The 22,507-nt window shown below is 42.4% G+C and overlaps 2 protein-coding genes across 4 annotated transcripts in view; both read left to right on the forward strand.

Moving 5' to 3' along the window:
- The window catches only part of Bltp2 (bridge-like lipid transfer protein family member 2), a 41,983-nt gene extending 40,129 nt beyond the window's left edge, over nucleotides 1–1,854 (forward strand). Inside the window, exon 32 of the mRNA XM_048794099.1 lies at nucleotides 1,844–1,854. Within this exon, the coding sequence (XP_048650056.1) occupies nucleotide 1,844 (1 nt within the window). The 3' untranslated portion in view covers nucleotides 1,845–1,854. The remainder of the gene's footprint in view (nucleotides 1–1,843) is intronic.
- A 2,728-nt stretch (nucleotides 1,855–4,582) lies between these two features.
- Spag5 (sperm associated antigen 5) lies at nucleotides 4,583–22,131 on the forward strand. Of its 3 annotated transcripts, none has more exons than XM_015501118.2 (25): nucleotides 4,583–4,741; nucleotides 4,849–4,999; nucleotides 5,251–5,376; nucleotides 6,951–8,017; nucleotides 8,122–8,299; nucleotides 13,219–13,293; nucleotides 13,607–13,699; nucleotides 13,791–13,925; nucleotides 14,104–14,223; nucleotides 14,329–14,421; nucleotides 14,524–14,637; nucleotides 14,984–15,077; nucleotides 15,236–15,383; nucleotides 15,464–15,566; nucleotides 15,773–15,906; nucleotides 16,117–16,255; nucleotides 19,522–19,630; nucleotides 19,750–19,836; nucleotides 20,096–20,216; nucleotides 20,322–20,433; nucleotides 20,816–20,896; nucleotides 21,056–21,211; nucleotides 21,292–21,366; nucleotides 21,494–21,574; nucleotides 21,806–22,131. In XM_015501118.2, exons 2-25 carry the CDS (start codon nucleotides 4,949–4,951, stop codon nucleotides 21,875–21,877), a joined length of 3,564 nt encoding a protein of 1,187 aa, XP_015356604.1. In that variant the 5' UTR covers nucleotides 4,583–4,741; nucleotides 4,849–4,948; the 3' UTR covers nucleotides 21,878–22,131. The 3 variants fall into 3 exon arrangements, with proteins under 3 accessions (XP_015356604.1, XP_048650070.1, XP_048650061.1); XM_048794113.1 differs by having other exon boundaries at nucleotides 4,849–4,957; XM_048794104.1 differs by having other exon boundaries at nucleotides 4,583–4,999.
- The last annotated feature ends 376 nt before the right edge of the window (nucleotides 22,132–22,507 follow it).

The raw sequence follows: 22,507 nt of genomic DNA on the forward strand, positions 1-22,507 counted from the left end.
TCCCCAGACCTTTTTTTTTTTTTTTTTTTGCAGTGTTAAGGATGGAACCCAAGATTGTCCATTTATTTAGTTTTCCCCCTGGTTTTCATTTAAGCAGTGATCATTTCTAGTGCCTGCAAGCTGTACAATTATGTTTCTAGACCAACACTATCCAATAGAAATATAATGCAAACATCCTGGCATGGTGGTGCATGCCTGTAATTCCTAGCAACTGGGGAGGCAGAGGTGGGAGGATCAAAAGTTTGAGGTTAGTCTTGGCAACTTAAGGAGACTGAGTTTCAAATAAAAAGGGTATGGGGGCTGGGGGTATAGCTCAGTGGTAGGGTGTCCCTGACTCTATCCCAGGTACTGGGGGGAAAAAAAAAAAAAAAATATATATATATATATATATATATATTAAGCCACAGAAGTAATTTTGCCAGCCAACTCAAAAAAGTAAAAAAGGTAAAATTAATTTTGCTTTTATTTAACCCAAAATATCTAAAATAATTTCAACATGTAATTAATATTTTAAAATAAGATTTTACATTATTGGGGCTGGGGTTGTGGCTCAGCGGTAGAGCACTTGCCTACATGTGTGAGGCATTGAGTTCAATCCTCAGGACCACATATAAATAAAGAAAATAAAAGTCCATCAACAACTAAAAAATATTAAAAAAGAAAAAGATTTTACATTCTTTTTTTTTCCTGCAAAGTTTGAAATCCAGTGTACATTTTAAACTTATAGTACATCCCAGTGTTGGACTAGACATTTGAAGAACTCAGTGTCATATGGCCAGGACTCAAGGTATGGGATAATAGTTGTAGTGGAGCCCATCCCCTGAGGCTTGTGGATTAGTTTTTCCTCTTTGTATTGCTGCTTTTCCCAGTTCACTAAGACTTCCAGAGTCCTGGGTTGGAGGATATAGCTCAGTAGAGTGCTTCCCCAGTAGGTTGGAGGCTGCTCTGGATTCCATCCCCAGCAATACACCCACACACAAATTGTCAGAGTGTTTTAAAAAAGGGGGGCGGGGTTCATTGGCATTAAAAACACACAGACTCACAGATGCAGTTAACTGATCCTTGGCAAAAGTGCCAAAATACACATTGGAGAAAAGACATTATTTTAAACAAATAGTGCTGGGAAAACTGGATATCCATATGTAGAAGAATGAGATTAGATCTTTATGTCTTGCCCGGAACAAAAATCAACTCAAAATAGATCAAAGATCTAGGAATGACCAGAAACTATGCAAGTCCTGGAAAAAAAAAATGCAGGATCAACACTCCAGCATATAGGCACAGAAAATATCTTTCCCAATAAAACTCCTAAAGCTCAGGAAATAATACCAAGAGTTAATAAATGGGAGGGCATCAAATTAAAAAGCTTCTGCACAGCAAAGGAAACAAGAATGTGGAGAAAGAATGGGAGAAAAGCTTTGCTAGCTACTCTTCTGACAGAGGATTAGAGTCTGGGATATACAAAGAACTTAAAAGACTCAACATCAAAATAAATAGATAGCCCAGTGAATAAATGGGCAGATGAATTAAACAGACATTTCTCAAAAGAATAACTATAAATCTATGCATTGCCCAGGCTCGCCTCCAACAAATATATGAAAAAAAAAAAAATGTTCAACATCATTAGCAATTGGGGAAATTCAAATCATCACCATAGAGAAATTTTCTCTCACTCCATTCAGAATGGTAGCTGTTTTAGTCAGGTTTTTATTTTATTTATTTGCCAACCAAAAAAAAAAAAAAAAAAAACACCTGGCAAGAACAATTAGAGGATAGAGGGAGGGAGAGAGAGGAGGAGAGACAGAAAGAGGGAAAGGAGGGGAAGGAGGTGGGAGGAGAGAAGGGGAGAGAGTGAGAAAGAGAGAGGACAGAGAAAAAGAGGGAGGTCTCTACTCCCTAACAAAACATAAACCCCAAAGGCATGCCCCAAGGACCCACTTTCTTCAGCCATACCCTACCTGCTCCCAGTTATCACTCAATTAATCCATATCGAGGATTAATTCACTGATTGGGTTAAGGCTCTCATAACCCAATCATTTCACCTCTAAACCTTGCATTGTCTCACACTGGAACTTTTGGGAGACACCACATATCTAACAATAAAAGTAGCCATCAAGAATACAAACAATAATAAAAGTAATAAATACTAGAGAGGATGTGAAGAAAAAGGAACACTTTTACACTATCAGTGGGATTTTAAGTAAGTACAACCATGGAAATCAGTATGGAGATTCCTCAAAAGACTAGGAATGGAATCACCAAATGACCCAACTATACCTCTCTTTGGTATTTATCCTGAAGAATTAGTCATCCTACTATAGTGATACATGCATACTCATGTCTATAGCAGCACAATTCACAATCTCCAAAGAATGGAACCAGCCTAGCTTTCCATCAACAGATGAATGGATAAAGAAGTGGTATAAATACATAAGGGAGGGTTGGGGTTGTGGCTAAGTGGGGAGCACTTGCCTGGCATGTGTGAGGCATTGGGTTTGATTTTCAGCACCACATATAAATAAATAAAATAAAGGTCCATTTACAACTAAAAAATTTTTAAAAAAATAAAAATACACAATGGAGTTTCATTCAGTCATAAAGAAAAATGAAATTATGTCATTTGAGGAAAATACCTCAAATGCAAAAGGTCAAGCGCTATATGTTCTCTCTTGTATGTGGAAACTAGAGAGTAAAAAGGAACAGAAAGAGGGGGATGACCTCATGAAAATCAAAGGGAGATTAGTAGAGTAGAAGAATGGGGGTGGGTGGAATTGAGGAAAAGGGAAAATATTGGGGAGGAATATTGGCCAAATTATATTATTGTGTGTATGTATGAATATGTAACAACAAATCCAACTACTATATACAACTATAATGCACCAATAAAAATGTTGAAAAATATTCAAAAGTTAAAAAAAAAAGGTTCAAAGAAACACTATCATCAAGGATTAACTTGAATACTTATTTTTCAGGCATAGTGGAGCTGTCTATAGTCTGGGCTATTTGGAAGCTGAGGGAAGAGGATCACTTGAATTCAATTTGAGGCGAGCTTGGGCAATGTAGTAAAACTCTGTCTCAAAACAAACAAGAAGAATGCCATCCTCAATGGGCAGATTTACCATAAAGAGGGATTCCAGAGACAGTAGTAGATTAGAGTAGTTGGAAGTGTGGATTGGAAAACTGGCCCTGCTATTAACTGTGGAATACTGGACAAATTACATTCTCTGACTGATTTCCTTCATCTATAAAATGAGGATATTTGTGTGTGTGTGTATACCAGGGATTGGCCACATCCCCAGACCTTTTTTTTTTTTTTTTTTTGGAGAAGTTTATTCCTAATTAAATTATTTTGTGGCACTGCAATTGCAGATATCTTTCATTCTTTTTTTTTTCCATTTTTTTTAAATGTTAATTTGTTACGTATGACAACAGAATGCATTACAATTCACGTTACACATATAGAGCTCAATTTTTCATTTCTGGTTGTACACAAAGTAGAGTCACACTATTCGTGTCTTCATACATGTACTTAGGGTAATGATGTCCGTTTCATTCCCCCATCTTTCCTACCTCCATGCCCCCTCCCTTCCCTTTTACTCTTTGCCCTATCTAGAGTTCATCTAATCCTCATGTGCCCCACCCACCACCACATTATGAATCAGCAACCTTAAATCAGAGAAAACATTTGGCATTTGGTTTTTTGGGATTGGCTAACTTAGCATTATATTCTCCAAATCCATCCATTTACCTGCCATGATTTTATTCTCTTTTATTGCTGAATAATATTCCATCGCACACGCGCGCGCAGGCGTGCGTGTATGTGTGTGTGTGTGTGTGTGTGTGTATATATTTTCTTTATCCATTCCTCTATTGAAGGGCATCTAGGTTGGTTCCACAGTTTAGCTATTGTGAATTGTGCTGCTATAAACATTGGCTGTGTTCCTGTAGTATGCTGTTTTCAAATCTCTCACCAAAAAAAAAAAAAAAAACACCTTGGGAATCAACTTAAAAAGAGGTGAAAGACCTCTACAACAAAAACTACAGAATGCTAAAGAAAGAAGACCTTAGAAGATAGAAAGATCTCCCTGTTCTTGGATAGGCAGAATTAATATTGTCAAAATGGCCATACTACCAAAAGCACTACACAGACTTAAAGCAATCCCAACCAAAATCCCAATGACATCCCCAGTCCTTTTTATTTTTTATTTAGGCCTTTTCAACTTTCCCTTTTAGCCCGGTATGGCAGGCGCACACTTGTAATCCCAGTGAGGCGGGAGGCTCAGGCAGGCTCAGGCGGGAGAATCGCAAGATCAAAGCGAGCCTCAGCAATTTAGTGAAGCCCTAAGCAATTTGATGAGATCCTATCTCAAAATAAAAACATAAAAAGGGCTGCGGATGTGGCTCAGTGGTTAAATGCACCTAGATTCAATCCCTGGTACCAAAACAAACAGAAACAATAAAACATAATCGATTTTCACTTCCAGGGTCCCAGGCCCGCTCAGTCAGAAGAGGCTGAAAGTAACCAAGAGGTCAGGAAGGAAACACCAGGAGAGACTTGTTAAGGCCTGGGTATACAGACAACTTTTCAATTAGGGCGCTCCGCTGAAAGCAGCACGGTCGGACTTCTAGACCCTCCAGCTACCTGGGGTGTCTCCCCCGACTTGAGGACATCAAGACTCCAAGACCCATCGTAGATCTGCTGCAGGTCCTCCCTGCAGCCGGCATCTGCGGCCGAGAGTAGGTCAGAAATCAACTGCAGCGCGGGAGGGGGTCGTGGTCAACGCTGGCTCCGCCCACCGGGCTCGAGCCCGGAGCTGACCCGTATCCTGACGCACTGCGGCTCCGCAGCCAATCCGGAAGCACCGAGCAGGTTCAAATAAAGACGGCGGGTGAATATGGCGGACTCGATTTGGTCTGGGAGGTGATCGTCCCGCTTTCAGTTTTGAAGATGTGGCGGGTAAAAAAGTTAAACATCAGCCTGTCGCCCTCGCCCCAGCTGGTGAGCGGGAGAGCTCCCACGGAGAAAGAACTGTGTGCGGAATACTGGGGCGGGGGCGCTGGCGGTGCTGAGGGTCCTGGAAAGCTGGATGGAGCTGGGGCTGGGGAGTGTTTGGAGTCTTTGTCGCTTTGCCTCTTCAGCAAGACTGGGATTGGAAACCCGCTCTTCTTAGTACCTGAAAGCTTCTTGGGGAGGGAGAAAGAGCGGGCTGGCGGAGCCCAATCTTAACCCAAACTCTCTTTCTTTCTTAGGGAAAACCAGCTATGAGAACTCCTCTCCGAGAACTTATCCTGCAGCCTGGTGCTCTTACCAGTTCAGGAAAAGGGCCCCCTATGTGCTCCTCGCTGACCCCATCACTGTGCAAGCTGGGGCTGCAGGTGAGGTTCGCCTGGACAGCTTTTCGACTGGGCTGCTTGCCCAGGCCCAGAGCTCAGAGGAACAGAGGGCCAGGACTGGAACATAATTAATAACGATAATGAAGTCTTCCACCTCAGTGATTTCCATTTACAGCTATTCAGGCCGACAGAGAGGTGCCCTAGGGTGGTTAAAGGAAATCCATTGAGAACCCGAACCTCTATTTTAGCTGTTTTTATTATCTCCTCCCCCCACCCTCGACCTTTCTCAAACTACTGAAAAATACTATCATTCTGATTAGTGGTGGTCTCTAACATGGGCTCCCTTATGGAGAGGCCTGTCTGATGCAAGAGTTAAGCAGTCAGTATCCATTCACTTTAGCAGGTAGTTACAACTCCCCTGGTATCAAGTTATACCACTGGAAGGCTGGATATTTGCTCACCTTAAACTATTCCCTTGCAGAATTGCCCTGAGTTGTACTTTTGTAAAAGGTCTTTAGAAAAGTAGCCATATGCAAACTGCTTTTCAGTTGCTGTAATAATTTGTCAATGAAAGAGACTGACCCTTCCATAAGGTTCCTGGAAGAAACTTTTTAGAACTTACTGCCTAGAAAAATTGTCTTCCTAAAGAAATTGCTATCCTTTTCTCTTTCTGATAATGAAAACTATTAAGTTTATCATATTTTCCATCTAGCTCTGGTTTCTAAAAAGCTCAAAGTCAAATTTGTTAATCAGTTACGGCTACTGTTACTCCTGAAATATGAAAATTTGCTCCCCCCCTACTAGGAATTGAACCCAGAGGCTCTTTTCCAGTAAGCTTCATCCCTAGTCCTTTTTATTTTTTATTTTGAGACAGAGTCTTGCTAAGTTGCCGAAGCTGGCCTTGAATTTATGATCCTCCTGCCTCAGCCTCCCAAGTCATTGGGATTACACATATGTGCCACAGCACCTGACTCCTCTTTCTTTCTTTTTTTAAATATATATTTTTTTAGTTGTCAATGGACCTTTATTTTATTTATTTATATGTGGTGCTGAGAATCAAACCCAGTGTGTCACACATACTAGGCTCTGCCACTGAGCCACAATCCTCCTGTTTCTTTTTTGAACATGATTTTGTTCTTTCTTTTCTTTTAGTGCTGGGGATTGAACGCATGGCCTTGTGCATGCTAGGGAAATGATCTACCACTGAGCTATACCCTGTCCCTATTTCATTAATTTTATATATCTATCTGTACCAACTCTAGATTCTGATAGAGCTTGAGCCTACTTTAGGAAGGAGACAATAGAAGTGGGCTGGAGTTAGAAATAGAGAGAGGCAAGGTCACATTCAATCTAGTGTCTCCCCATGACATGGATAGATATTGTCAGCCTGTTTATACTTTAGGCTGATTCACCTGAAAGGACCCAATTGGTTTCCTAGCTTTTCTTTCCCTGCTGTTTAGTTGAATAGTAAGGAGCAAGAATTAGCCAAATTCTTACCTAAGCAGAGGTAAGAACTCTTTTCTTTTGTTGAGTTCAGATAGTATCCTGCATCCATAATTGTAATGTTGGGAACTGAATTAACTGCCTTAACCAACTACTTTTGTTTCCTTTGGCAGGAAGGCAGCAACAACTCATCTTCGTTGGATTTTGTTAAAGCCAGCAAGACAGATTCCTCTCCCTCAAAGTGGCTAGAAACTTGTCAGCATGCATCAGATGAACAACCCCTAGATCTGACTCTCCAAACCATTTCTACTCCCAAAACATCTGAGGAAGCAGTAGACCCAATGAATGACTATGTGGTTAAATCCATGGTCCTTGAAGCCTCTCCAGTGGGGCAGCAGCAAGACATTACACTTGAGGATCATTCAGATACCATGGCAGAGACAAACAGCAGCTATCTAAATGAGTCTTTGAAGCCAAGAGATCTGATAAAGGAGACAGCATCCTGCATGGAAGACACCTTTTCTGAAGTTGTTGCTGATATGCTTGAGAAACCTACATTGCAGGATTCTCCATCTCTTCTCTTGGAATATCCACCAAATCCTTGTTCTGAGCAACAGCTACACTGCTCCAAGGAAAGCCTGAGGAACAATAAGACTGAAGCTGTTTCTGAGGACTTGGTGTCTTCTGAAAGTAATGTCTTCTTGCCTCCCTCCACATTCAGGCTTTCCCGTTCAACTGCACTGGCAGCAGATTACCCCAACAATCACGTGTATGCAGGAGAGGAAAGTGTAGAGCATAGAGGTATAAAGGAAAGAGAAATGAGCTTTTCCATACTTCCTGAGGAGGTTGAATTGGAAGATCAAGCACTTGTCTCAAATGTAGAAGATGTTCCATCCACGTGCCTAACGCCAAATCTAATGGAAATGGAGTCCCAGGCAGCTCCAGGCCCAGCAGTAGGAGATGCTGGTGAGATTCTTAGTTCTGATACAGAGACTTGGATGTCCCCGTTGGCTTGGCTAGAAAAAGGTGTAAATACCTCAGTCATGTTAGAAAATCTCCGACAAAGCTTATCACTTCCCTCTGTGCTTCAGGATGCTGCCATTGGCACTACGCCTTTCTCTACTTGCTCGGTGGGGACTTGGTTTAGTCCTCCAGCACAAGGAAACAGTATAAACACATCCCAGACAGGCTTGCTGGACACCAGGGATAGTACTTTGGAGACAAAGCCCCTCCTGTTGGGGTAAGTGTCCCCTCTATCCTTGTGCCTCTGGAGCTCCATTCCCCTCTACCTGCCTCTCACACCCCTCCCTTTATTTTCCTCATGTTCTTTTCTTCCTACTGCAGCTGTAATCCTCCAGATCTGACTGCCTTGTCTAGACGGGACCTGGAAGATAACCTGCTGAGCTCTCTTATCATCCTGGAGATTCTTTCTAGACAGCTGCAGGACTGGAAAAGCCAGATGGCTGTCCCTCATCCAAAAACTCGGGGCAGTAGCACACAGACCGATGCCTCTCTTAGTGGGGTAAGAAGCTTTCTCCTAAAGCTTTTTTTTTTTTTTTTTTTTTAAGAGAGAGAGAGAGAGAGAGAGAGAGAGAATTTTAATATTTATTTTTTAGTTTTCGGCGGACACAACATCTTTGTTTGTGTGTGGTGCTGAGGATCGAACCCAGGCCGCACGCATGCGAGCTGAGCCCGCTACCGCTTGAGCCACCTCCCCAGCCCTCTCCTAAAGCTTGAAATGTTCTAGTGGGCCCTCTTCCTCAGAATTTAAGCTGATAAGCTGCCAGAGGGCAAAGGGGACTTCTTAATCACATGCTTATTCTAGTATATATGTAAAAGCTGAAAATCTAGAAAAATCTTATCAATCAAAGCAGTGGGTACTCAGTGTACCCCGGGGTACATCAAGACTTTGCAAGGGAATGCAAACAAGGAAAGTTTGAAAGAAATCAACTTCTAGATCTTCATGGTCCAAAAGTATTCTTTTTTTTTAAATATTTATTTTTTAGCTATAGGTGACACATATCTTTATTTTATTTTTATGTGGTACTGAGGATTGAACTCAGGGCCTCATGCGTGTTAGGTGAGCGCTCTACCACTGAGCCACAATCCCAGCCCCTCCAAAAGTATTCTTAACTAATTTTTTTCTTCTCTACTTCCCTATTCTCACTTGCCCTTGTCCACTTTACTAAAGAAAAGCATACTTCTCATCCCAGGTCTCTCATAGCAATCAAAGGACAACAGAAAATATTTGTGCACACGTTGAAAGCAAATGACTACAGTGATTATATAATATCATTTCTGCATGTTTTCAACAAAAGTGAAGAAAAACTTTGTTAGTGGATCTTAAATATTTTTGAGGAAAGTTACTAAGAGTTTTGGCAAGTATTTCCAAACGAATTCAAGTCCTTCCATTTCTACTGATTCTGATTATTTATGTATGGATTTCTTAGTGCTTATATCTATTAAAATGGAAAATAGTCATGAATTTTTGCTGAACCATGTTTTTTTTTCTTGGGTATGAGGGATTGAGCTCAGAGGCACTCAACCACTGAGCCACATCCCCAGCCCTCAGGGTCTCACTGAGTTGCTTAGTGCCTTGCTTTTGCTGAGACTGGCTTTGAACTCCTGATGCTCCTGTCTCAGCCTCCTGAGGCGCTGGGATTACAGACCTGTGCCACTGTACCCACCTTGGTCAAAGGAATTTAAAACACATTTTAATTTCAATTTATATGAACTTTATTTTGAGGGGGAAGATACTGGGGATTGAACCAGAGGCTCTTTACCTATATCACCAGTCTTATGCTTCATTTATTTATTTGTTTGTTTATTTATTTATTTTGAGATGGTCTCTCTAAGTTGCTAAACTGGAACCTGTGATCCTCCCGCCTAGCCTCTTGAGTTCCTGGTATTACAGGGGTGTGCCACCAGGCCTGGTTGGATGAACTTATTGTTGCAGAAATACTGACTATTAACAGATTTGCAAGTATAAAAATATATTAGAATTAAGGTATTTGTGTGTGGTGCTAGTGATCAAACCCACAGTTCAAGGAGAAAAGGGGGAATGATATAAAATTTCTAACTGTAAAAAGAAGTTTTTCTTGTATTTTATTTGATTTGGGGTTGTTTAGCAATTTTTTTTTTTTTTTTTTGGTACCAGGGATTGAACCCAGGGGCATTTAAACTCTGAGCTATATCCCCAGCTCTTTCCTAAGTTTTTAAATTTTGAGACAGGGTCTCACTAAGTTGCTTAGGTCCCCTCTAAGTTGCTGAGGCTGGCTTAGCACTTGCAATCATCCTGCCTCAGCAGGATTACAAGTGTGTGCTATCAAGCCTGGCTTTTTTCATTTATTTTAAAGTTATCAAAGTATTACAATGTATGTAGCATTATGCCATTGGGTATATTTGAGTGATCTAACAATTTTATTTCAACTGTCTATATTGATAATAGGCTGTTATCAATTTCTACTCAAGGATACTTAGTTTTTCAAAAATTATTGTGTGAGGTTTGAGAGGAAAACAATTTAAGACCACTGTTCTAGAGGACGCTCTGAGAACACAGGACCTAGGAAGGAAAGGAATGGTGTTGAGAAGGAATTGAGAGCCTCTATAGTGTGACTGTAGAAGTAATAGGTAGATAGTGCTTAGATGATATGGTCCCCAAATGCCTAAAGACCTCTTTTGAGTTGAAAATGTTCTCAAAGTAATGACTTTACCTTTTGTCCCAAATCCTGGAAACCATGGACTCCTCATTCCTGTAGCTGCTCATTCTCTCTCTTGTGTTATCTTTGTTTTTTTGTTTGTTTGTTTTGTTAAATATTTTTTAGTTGTTGATGTACCTTTATTTCTTATTTATTTATATGTGCTGCTGAGGATAGAACTCAGTGCCTCACAAGTGCTAGGCAAGTTCTCTGCCACTGAGCCAAAACCCAGCTCTTCTTTGTTATTTTTGTATCCTTTCCTCTTATCCTTGACCATGTTTCCCATCCTTGAATCTGCCTTGTACCTTCTTCCCCCGAAGCTTGCCAGGTCCCTTTGGAAGCTACTGAAGCAGAACCAAAGAGAGGAAATGACATCACCTTCAGCCATTCCCCATCACCATGCATATCCTTGCCGCTTGGCTGCCTCCTTCACATCAATCTCATCACCTGCCTGACTGCCCCGCTCCGAGCAGTGTGTGCACCCTATCCAGGGCTTATGGGGTACTCCGTGCCTTTCTGCACGATACACTAGTTAATGAACTCCATAGAAGCATGAACTATAAGAGATTGAAGATGATGCAATTCTGCCTCCTTAAATTCAGACTGCCACAGCCTCAGAACTCAGCACTGCCATCTATAGCCATTTTCCAGATTGTGGTTGCCTTTTAGCAGTAATGAAGTGTCTCCCTCTTTTCTCTTAGGACTTGAGTTTTTCTAGGACCCTGCTGTCTTTTAGCTTATACTTATCTAATCATAGGGCATCTAAGATGTTTATCTATACTAAGACAATGGATAGGCAGATAAAGAATAAGCAAATACAAATGTCTAATAAATATTTAAGAAGGTTATTGGGGGCTGGGGATGTGGCTCAAGCGGTAACTCGCTCGCCTGGCATGCGCTGGGCGCTGGGTTCGATCCTCAGCACCACATACAAATAAAATAAAGATGTTGTGTCCACCGAAAACTAAATAATAAATATTTAAAAAAAAAAAAGAAGGTTATTGGTTATGGTGGTGTACTCTCATAATCCCATCTATACTGAAGGCTGAGGCCCCAAAGATCTCAAGTTCAAAGCCAGCCTGGGCAAATTAATGAGACCCTGTCTCAAAAAAAAGGTGTGGGGGGTGCTGGGGATATAGCTTATAGTAGAGCACGCAGGTTCAATCCCCAGTACTCCCTCCCCCACCAAAAAAAAAAAAAATTTACTGGAAATAAAAGAATTGCAGCCCTGGGTTAAGAATTGAGTAGATAATGCTGGTAAGTCCTGTCCTTTTGTCTGTAGGGTATAAACTAGTTCATCTTTTTTTTGAAGGGAATTTAAGGAAGATCCTAAAACACTAAAACAGCTCAAACTTTTTTTTATTTTTAGTTGTAGATGGATACAATACCTTTATTTTATTTATTTATATGTAGTGCTGAGGTTCGAACCCAGTGCCTTACAACCCCAGCCCCAGCTCAATTTTGACTTAGTAACTCCATTTCTGGGGATATAGCCTAAGGGGGAAAAGTTCTGCATAACAATGACAACAGTTTGGTTTTTTAAAATAATAATAATAAAAAAAAATAATGGTATATCCATAAGATGGAATATTCTGTACCTTAAAAAGAACCATTATAGGCTGGGAATATAGCTCAGTTGTAGAGTGCTTGCCTCCCATGTACATGGCCATGGGTTCAATCCCCAGGACCTCACATACACACACACACACAAATTGTTAGGCTAGGCACAGTGGTGCACACCTGTAATCCCAGAAACTTTGGAGGCTGAGGTGGGAGGCTGGCAAATTCAAGGCTATACTGGGTGATTTAGGGAGACCCTGTCTTAAAAAGTTAAAGCCAAAAAGGGCTGGGGATGGGGCTCAGCTTAGAGTACCCCCTGGGTTAAATCCCCAGTACCAAAAAATTAAAGTATGTAAGAGAATATGTGTAGGTTATATGTCAATATTATACCATTTTTTATGATGGACTTGAAATTTCACAGATTTGGGTATCTAGGGATCCTGGGACCAACCCTCCAACTATACCAAAAGATGACTCTACTCAGTGATGATTTTTCTGTCCTTTCCTCGAAGTGGGACCTCGCTATGTTGCCCATGCTGATCTCCAACTCAAGCTCCTCCCACCTCAGCCTCCCAAGTAGCTGGGATTACAGGCATGTGCCATCTCTGCTGAATTCAGTTGTGTTTTGTTTTTGTTTTTTGCTTTAGGGATTGAACCCAGGGCACCTAACCACTGAACCACAGCCCCCGGCCTTTTTATCTTTTATTTTGAGATAGGATCTGGCTAAGTTGCTGGGCATCTTGCCTGGCTTAGTTGTGGTTTTTCTTAAGCATTATTGTATTTCATCAAATCCAAGACACTATCAGTATTCAGATGTATTCCTTCTAGGTGAGGTGGCACCCTCCTGTGATGGGAGGTTCTCAAGTTCAAGTCTGGCTGGGCAACTTTGTGAGACCCTGTTCCAAAATAAAAAATGAAAAGCACTGGGGATATAGCTCAGTGGCAGAGTGCTTGCCTAGCATGCATGAAGTCCTAGGTTTGATCTTCAGCACTGGGAGGGGAAAAAAAAGAATTTTTACCTACCCCAGGTCTGGGTGACTTCATCTAGTTTTGAGCCTTACTCCTGCTTTTGATAGAAAGGCTCCTATAACTCATGGGGCAGTGGGGGTTAGGGGGAAGCGGGATGAGAAGCTGCTGGTGCATGTTGTCTAACTAAAAGGAGCAACTCCATTTCTCTGGCTAGGTAACTAAGAAACCTCAACATCTTCAGGAAAACCAAGCCATTAGACAGGCCCTACAGCAGGCAAGGAATGTCATGGTAAGTATTGATTGACCTTATATCACTGCTGGGGTGATTTTGAGATAGGATCAGGGATTGAACCCAGGGCACCTAACCACTGAGCAACAGCCTCCCAAGTAGCCGGGATTACAGGCGAAAATGGAGAATCCCGAGGCAATTAGTAGACAGTGATACTTAGCTGTTGTAGTGAAAAGAGGTTCCTAAACCTTTGCAAAAAGTGATTTTTCCCTATTAGGAGCTTGGAATTGGAGTCAGTGACTTTCCTCTCTATCAACCCCTGCTTTCTGCTTAGTGACTATTTGATCTAACCTAGCCATCTTTCCCTCCATAGCAATCATGGGTACTGGTGTCCAAAGAGCTGATATCTTTGCTTCACCTGTCTCTGTTGCACGTAGAAGAAGATAAAACAACTCTGAGTCAAGAAGTAAGCAGCACAAAGAAGAAGGTAGAGGCCCCTTATGGGACTCAAAGCCAAAGAAAGGAACCAGACATGATATCTGATTCTTATCCTATAGTCTCGGCATGCAGAAACCTTGGTTTCCTGCTGTTTTGAAGTATTGAAGAAATTGAAGGCAAAACTCCAGAGCCTCAAAACAGAAAGGGAGGAGGCAAAGCACAGAGAGGAAATGGCCCTCAGAGGCAAGGATGCGGTAAGGGATTCCTGGATATGGGAGGTCTCCGCTTCAAGGTTCCTGTAAGATGGGTGGCTTAAGATTTGCCTGTCCTGGGGAGTTAAGAACTGAACTACTGATGCATTGGATGGTTATGTTTTTCTGTGCCATTTCCCACTACTACAAAATGTGCCCTTGCAACCTCTTTCCTAAATAGGCAGAGACAGTGCTGGAGGCTTTCTGTGCACATGCCAGCCAGCGCATCAGCCAGATGGAACAGAATTTGACATCCATGCGGGAATTCAGAGGCCTTCTGCAGGTGGCCCAGACCCAACTGGTAAAATTTAAGGACATTTTCTTTCCTGGGGTCTAAGCTGACACACTGGGAAGATGGCCACATCCATGCTCTTAGCTGCCTCCATAGGTAATCTTTCCTTTTTAGATAGGTCTTCATACAGAGCAAAAAGAGTTGGTTCAGCAGACAGAGAGTCTAACTTCTATCTTGCAACAAGACTGGACATCCATGCAACTGAATGTGAGTATTTGGGACCATCATAACCATTCCTTACTTTTAGCCAAGTACATTAGAAACCTTGCCTCAGATGCACTCTTCTGACCTGCTTACTTTCCCTGGTAGTATGTGACGTGGACAGCTTTGCTGGGTCGGTCTCGACAACTCACAGAGAAACTCATAACCAAGAGCCGGCAGGCCCTGCAGGAACGTGATGCTGCAATTGAAGAAAAGCAGCAGGTACAAACCTGGAGTGGGGACTACTTAGGCCTGGTTTCTCCCCTTTTCTTATGTATGATATCATTATCCTCTTTTTGCTAGTCTTCTTGCCACCCTTGGTTTGGAGACAAATCAAATCCCTTGACTATAAGATGGCTTGGGTCAGTTATTTCCTTTGCTCTTTAGCACCTCCTTTACTTCAGCAAATTGTCTCCTGTCTTTACTTTTCCCTGAAAATCAGATTTATTTTCTGCAATATTGCTGCCCAGGATTAAGGTATTTTACTTGTCCAGAAAGAAAAGCTTCTCCAATGCCTGGGATACTTGACTTAGGAGGTGCTACAGGAGGAAAACTCTTTTCTTCTTAGGTTTCCAGGGAGCTGGAACAAGTCTCTAACCATTTAGAGGACTATAAAGGCCAAGTAGAACAACTGAAGTTAGAAAATAGTCGCCTAGCAACAGGTGTGTATGTGTGCAGATGTGCAAGCATTTGAACCTGTGAAGGCTTGGAGTGTGGCAATAGAGCAAATAACTGCTCTGGAGTGCTTGCCTTGGAGCAGAAATGTGGAGGGTTTCTGACCTGGTGACTGGATGGTATTATTAGGATACTTTTGATCTAGATCTCAGGGCTCAGCTGCAGATTCTGGCCAACATGGACAGCCAGCTAAAAGAGCTGCAGAGTCAGCATGCCCATTGTGCCCAGGACCTGGCCACAAAGGATGAATTGCTCTGTCAACTTACCCAGAACAATGAGGAGCAGGCTGCTCAGTGAGTTCCTATCTGGTTATTGTAGTGGTAGGCATCCAACATATAGGACCAAACAGGATCTAACATAAAGTCTCTGACAGATGGCAAAAAGAAGAGATGGCACTAAAACACATGCAGGCAGAACTGCAACAACAGCAGGCTGTGCTAGCCAAGGAGGTGCAGGACCTGAAGGAGACCCTGGAGGTAAGGAATTCAGCTTTAGAAAAGGAAGCTGGTAGTATGACTACCAGGAGTATGACTCTTGCCTGATGGTACTGAGGTGAAATTGTGGAATGGAAAAAGCCTCTGTCCCCAGGGCTCTAAAATTCCTCACTCGAACTCATTTTTTCCCCCTCCATTTCCCCACTCTTTTCCTTCCTTCCTTCCTTCCTTCCTCCCATCTTTTCAAGTTTGCAGACCAAGAGAATCAGGTTGCTCACCTCGAGCTGGGTCAGGTTGAGTATCAGTTGAAAACCACGCTGGCAGTACTCCGGGAACGTAGCCTGCAGTGTGAGAATCTCAAGGACACTGTAGAAAATCTAAAGTAAGAGCTTTCCCTTTTCATATCCCTTGCCCCCAACCCTCCACCCCATGCTTATCTTTTCTATGAACACTTCTAGAAGCCAGAATCTCCAAGAAGAGAATTGTGACAGTGTCAATCCTCTTGTTTCTCTCCTTGAATGCAGGGGATTTGGGAGAGGTGTTCAGAGAAGGTAACCTTGTCTTGGGTCATCCTCCCTGTTCCTCATTTTAGGGCTGACCTGGCCAGCACCATAGCAAAGTATCAGAAACAAGATGTAGAGAAGACACGCCAGTATTCCCAAGAGCTAGGGGTGCTGGCTGAGCAACTACAGATCCTGACCTTCTTCCTCCAGACAAAACTAAAGGAGAAGGTAGGATACTGGTGTTCCCTCTCTGCCCTTCCCACTGTATTTTTATTGTATAGTATAATGTTCCTAAAACCCTACTTTCCCATCTCTGTGATCTTCAATGATTTTAATTACCTACAGGACCGCTTCAGCTTGTCACTCAAACCTTCATTTGTCTCCTACTTCTCTATTATGAACCCTTTACTCCAACTAGGCTACCTGTCCACAATACAAATGTTCCATCTCCATTCACACCTGACCTTGGGTTGCTCCCATATCAATTATCTTCTATTTTCAAACTGGAAATTCCTTTTCCTTCTCTATTACAGTGCTCATTAGTTTGCCTTTGAAATGGTCCCAAGACACAGGGACTGAGCAATTTCTTCTTTTTTATGCATTCTTCAGTCCCTTATTCTCCTTTTGCATTGAATTAATTTTCCTTGGATATCTGTTCTTTTCAACTAGACAACATTTAAAGAAAGCAGAAAGTTAGCATTCCTTTTCTGGCTTCCCCACAGTGCACACTAAACAATAAATGGTTGCTATCTTTCAGAATACAGAGTTAATTAGCTTGTTCAATATTTAAAGGCATAGGTCTGGGGATGTAGCTCACTGACAGATGGCTTACCTAGCATATGCAAGGCCTTGGGTTCAATCCCCAATACCACCCAAAAAAAAAAAAAAAAAAGAAACCAAAAAAGTAGGTACAACAAAGATCCTGACCCTCTTCTCCAACTGTATGCTGAGCATAGGAAGTGCCAAACAATCTACAGTCTAGTAGGAAAAACAGACAGATATAGTCACATGACATGATCATTGTAGAAGTCTGCATGGACCCACTGTGGGAGCTCAGAGAAAGGAGAATCAGTTTTACCTTTGAGAGATTCGATATCTTCTCAAAACAGATGACCTTAGCTGGGTGTAGTGGTATATGCCTGTAATCGAAGTGGCTTGGGAGGCGGAGGCAGGAGGATCGAGAGTTCAAAGCCACTCAGTGAGACCCTATCTCAAAATACAAAATAGGGCTGGGGATGTGGCTCAATGGTCCAGTGCTCCTGAGTTCAATCCCCGGTACACCTCCCTCAAAAAAAAAAAAAACAACAGATGACCTCGGGCAATCTTGAGGTTTAGAAGTTCATGGGGCAGGGTAGGTATATTGGCAGGCCTTCTAGGCAGAGGAAAGAGTATATGAAAGTTTTTGAGTGACTACGTATGAAAGTCATATATGTTAGTCATATGAACAACACAGTGTGTAGACTTTTTGTAGTGTCTACCTTGTAACAAGACTTGTGTTGGGTACTGGGACTATGGAATGAATAAGCAAGGGCCTTACTCATATAAAATGTGGCAAGGTTGGGGAATGGGAAGTAACTCTTAATGACTGGAGTGCAGGATCTAAATGGTACAAGGCAGGAAACAAGGCTAGTGAAGGTCAGATTTTGAAGGCTTGAACTAAATTCCAGTTAAAGAGGAGATAGAAGCTGATGAATAGAATAGATGTTTAGGAGGTAGAAGGAATTGAACCTGTTGACCAACTGAATTTAGGAGTTAGACAGAAGAGTAAATGATGATCTTAGATTGTTAGAAAGATTATAACACTCTCCTAGAATTGGGGACAGCAAACTTGTCCTATAAAGGGCCAATATAGTGTTTCATCTTTGTGAGCCAAGTGGGGTCTGTCTCAACTACTTAACTCTGCCTTGTAGCTCAAGTAAAGCTATTGACAGTATGTAAATGAATGGGTATGGCTATAATACATAATGAATTTACAATAATGCATGCCAGATTGACCTGCAGGACCCCTTTGCTCTAGAACAGTAAATTCAGGAATAGGAACAGATATTTGGTCACATGGGACAGGGAAAATGGTGAACTCAACTTTATGCATACTAAGTTTCAATGTGGACTATGGAACATTCTGGCAGATTTCTTCACAGGCAGTCAGTTTTGGGGCCTGGAGACTGGGAAAAAATCCAATTGAGAAAAAGAGATTGAAGAGTCATTCATGTGGAAGTGGAAATTTAAAGTGAACTTTTTTGTAGAGTCCCAAGGCAAGGCCACTGGGGAATGCATTAGAATGAAAAGAGGGCCAAGGACTGGAACCCAGTGGTTAAAGAAAGACCTATGGGTTGAAGGAAGAAATATTCAGAAATTTTTGAGGCCTATCTATGAAGTAGGGTCATGTCCTAGAAGAAAAGTTAAGTTTCTAAAAGTACAACATGGTCATCAGTATCAAATAGGCCAGGTAATAAAAGAGCTGAAAAGTATCCTTGTAATTGAAGATAAGAATGAAATCTTTGAACCAAATGACAAGAATTTTGGTGGAATGGTTGCGGGGCAAAAGCCTGAGTAGTTGGCTCAGGAATCGATAGATGATGAGACTTTATAGGCAAGACTTATAGGCATTTTTTTCTCTTTTCTTTTTAGGGTAGTTGAGATTGAATCCAGGGATGCTCTACCACTGAGCCACATCCCCAGCCCTTTCTATTTTCTTTTTGAGAGAGGGTCTCATCTTGAGCTTGTAATCCTCTTCCCTCAGCCTCCGAGTAGTTAGGATTATAGACATGGGCCAACCACTATACCTAGCTTCTTTTTCTTTCTTTCTTTCTTTTTTTTTTTTTTTTTTTTGTGTGTGTATGTACTGTGGATTGAACCTAGGCCACTTAATCACTGAGCCACATCCCCAGCCCTTTTTTAATTTAGAGACAGGAGATCTCTAAGTTCCTTAGGGCCTTGCTAAATTGCTGAGACTGGCCATGAACTTGCTATCCTCCTGCCTCGGCCTCCCAATTTGCTGGGATTAAAGGCATGGCTACCACACCTGGCTTCTTTTTCTTCTTAATTAAAGGGAAAGAGAGGGCTGGGTTGTGGCTCAGTGGTAGAGTGCTTACCTTGCATGCATGAGGAACTGGGTTCAATCCTCAGCACCACATAAAAACAAATAAAATAAAGATAGTGTGTCCATTTACAACTAAAAAAAAAAAAAAAGTCAGTTTAAAAAATTTTTTTAAATAAAAGGAAAGAGAAAGGGAAGTAGTAGGTAAAGGGGGATTTAAGTTTTGTTTTTTTTTTAATCTCCAGTTATTGTGGTTGTTTTATTGGGAGAGGCTTAAGAATATAAACATGTTTGGTGAAAAATGTTAATTGGGGAGTTGGAGATAGAGCAGTGAAGTAATGGGTGGAATAGCACTCTGAAAGAGATGGCTGGGAATATCTGGGAGCTCAGGAAATCTTGCTTAGCCTGCAGTACTTCTAAGAAGTGTTGCTGTTTTTTCCTCCTTTGTCCTTAGGCTGACCCAGAGACCCTTCTGAACACAGCCCTTGCTCCTACTCAGGAACACCCTCCACCTAATGACAGTGCCTTCATGGGAAGCATCTTGACAGCAGTGGCAGATGAAGGTTAAAAGTCCTGGGATTTGGTTGGGAAAGTTATGACCCTTCTCCCGATATCTTTATCTGGTGAAGATGCACATTATCTATTTTTCTGGGCTTTCTCCCCTGGTTGGTTTTTGTTTTAGAGCCAGAATCAGCTCCTGTGCCCTTGCTTGGAAGTGACAAGAGTGCTTTCACCCGAGTAGCATCAATGGTTTCCCTTCAGTCTACAGGTGAGGATGGGCTCCAGGGATCCTGCCTCATTTCTAGAAAATGTGGTGGTGATGAGTAAAGACAAAAACAGTGAGAAGTGCTTTGCTCTAAAAACCTCAATTCTACTTGGGCTCATTTTATTTCTGCCTTTTGGGATCTGTAATGTTCTGGATATTCAAATCATATGGGTGGGGGAACACAGATAAGGGTTATGATGGCTATACACCCCTTTCTTCCAGACTGAAGGGCTATACTTCTATCTAGGACTTTCTCTTTCAGAGATCCCAGACATGGAGGAGAGACTGGCAGAAATAAGTACTAAGCTTCTTGACCTTCAGAGCCTGTGTTACTTGTTGCAAGAGTCTAAAGAAGAAGCTATTGGGACTCTGCAGCAAAAAATGTGAGATGCAGTCTTGATGAAAGGGGGCAATAAGAGAGCCCCTCATAAGGGCATTGCACAGTTCTGAGAGGGCAGGAATGATGTGGGATTCTTCCCTCCCCCTAGTTGTGCTTTGCAGGATAGGCTGCAGGCACAGGAAGAACAGCATCAGGAAGCCCAGAAGGCAAAGGAAGCAGACATAGAGAAGCTGAACCAGGCCTTGTGCTTACGCTACAAGGTGAAGGAGGGGCCTAGAAGTGGGGCGATGAAGAACTGGGGCAGGTTTACTGGCCCACTGGGAGCGATTGTCTCTCCAGGAATCTGGGTGGTGGGGATTTTCCAATTACTGCCCTAGTTTTGCCCTTCCTGGGGCCACACATTTTACATATTTAGGAATCAGCTATGGGCTGACCTGTCTTCCCAGGAGAGAAGTCAAGAATTCTTAACAGAACTCTCCCACCAACTAATAGATGTCTTGACTGACTTGGCCATGGAGGAGAATTAGAATGATACCAGCTGGTCCCACCATGGCCAAACATAGGTCAGATACACCCCTCTACCTCCTAGCAAGTGCTGTGAAGCCAGTTCTCAGTATCTTCTCACCTCCCTTTCTCTTGCAGAATGAAAAGGAGCTCCAAGAAGTGATACAGAAGCAGAATGAGAAGATCCTAGAACAGATAGACAAGAGTGGCGAGCTTATAGTATGTTTCTCATGATACCCAGTCTTCTGCTTTCTGTGCCACTGGTAGCAAGATCCCAAACATGACAAGTGGATATCCTTGTTCACTTTTTTCCACCACCTAAGATTAGAAGGATAGAGACCTTTGAATGCTATCAGATACCTCTATTCTCATTCCCAGAGCCTCAGAGAAGAAGTGACCCAGCTTACCCGCTCACTTCGGCATGCAGAGACAGAAACCAAAGTGCTACAGGAGACCCTAGCAGGCCAGCTGGACCCTAACTGTCAGCCCATGGCCACCAACTGGATCCAGGAGAAAGTGTGGCTCTCTCAGGAGGTGACTCAAAGTTAACAGATAAATTGGACAATTGGTGGGGACCCCAGACTGTGCCCTTATTAATCTGGGCCTATCTGCAGGTAGACAAGCTGAGGGTGATGTTCCTGGAGATGAAAAATGAAAAAGCAAAACTCATGGTCAAGTTCCAGAATCATGTAAGCATTTCCATGCTGTTCTAAGGCCATTTCCTAACACCACTAGCAAGCACCCTGCCATATTACTTCTGTCCTGCCAAGCTATGCTGTTCTTAGCATAGGACTATGAAATCTATTTGCCTTCTAGAGAAATATCCTAGAGGAGAACCTTCGGCGCTCTGAAACAGAGTTAAAGAAACTAGATGACATTGTTCAGCATATTTATGAGGTAATGGAGGTTGGGAGGTAGTAAAACTAAGGCATAAGGCCTGGCCACAGGAAGTACTAAGGCGCACAGCTCTAGCTCCCAGCCTTTGCTGAGAGGTGGGCCTCACACTCTATCATATGCTTCTTTGTGGCTTCTGTTTCCTCCATTCTAATACAGTGGGTGTTTCCTGGGGCTGGGATCTTGGGCCTTAGGCTTGAGGTTCTGAGCTTCCTTTTCTGCCTCTCTTCCCAGACTCTGCTATCCATCCCAGAGGTAGTAGATAGTTGCAAGGAGCTACAAGGATTGCTACAATTTCTGAGCTAAGTAGTTGGTCATGTGTAATCCCAGCTACTTGGGAAGCTGATGTGGAAAGACTGATTGAACCCAGAAGTTCATGACCAGCCTGGGCAACATAGTGAGACCTCATCTCAAAAAACAAAACAAAAAAGAAAAACTGAGCTGGATTCTGCTTCATCCCTTTTATCTGCAAATATTTCCTTACCCCATCACTAGGACCAATTGGCCTAGAGCCAACTATGTTTGATGCTATTTTATTTAAATAAAGTATATTTAATGTATTTCTTCAAGTCCATTGAGTCTTATTTTGTGTGTTGGGGGAGTTGAATGAGGTCAAGTAAGAGGCAGCTGGGCCCCCCAGCCTGCATGTACTTCATAGACCATTTTCCTGCTGCATCCAGAGCAAGGGCTGTCTGCCCTTTCTCCTTTCTCTTGCTTCCCCAAATATTCGGGGCACTGGACTGCTTGTACCCTGGCTCTGGGCCTAGGGGAAACAGAAAAGACTCCATTCTCTTATTTTCCCCATCCCCCTATGAGGTAGGCCCTGGTAAATATGGGGCTGAGGACAGAGAACCTCAGTTCATTATTCCATTGCCTTGAATTTGGGCCCTGGTTGATACCTCTGTTCCACCTACCCCATCTGCTGTGACTGTTTAA

The sequence above is a fragment of the Marmota marmota genome, unplaced genomic scaffold, assembly GCF_001458135.2.
Source record: "Marmota marmota marmota unplaced genomic scaffold, marMar, whole genome shotgun sequence".
NCBI lineage: Eukaryota > Metazoa > Chordata > Mammalia > Rodentia > Sciuridae > Marmota > Marmota marmota.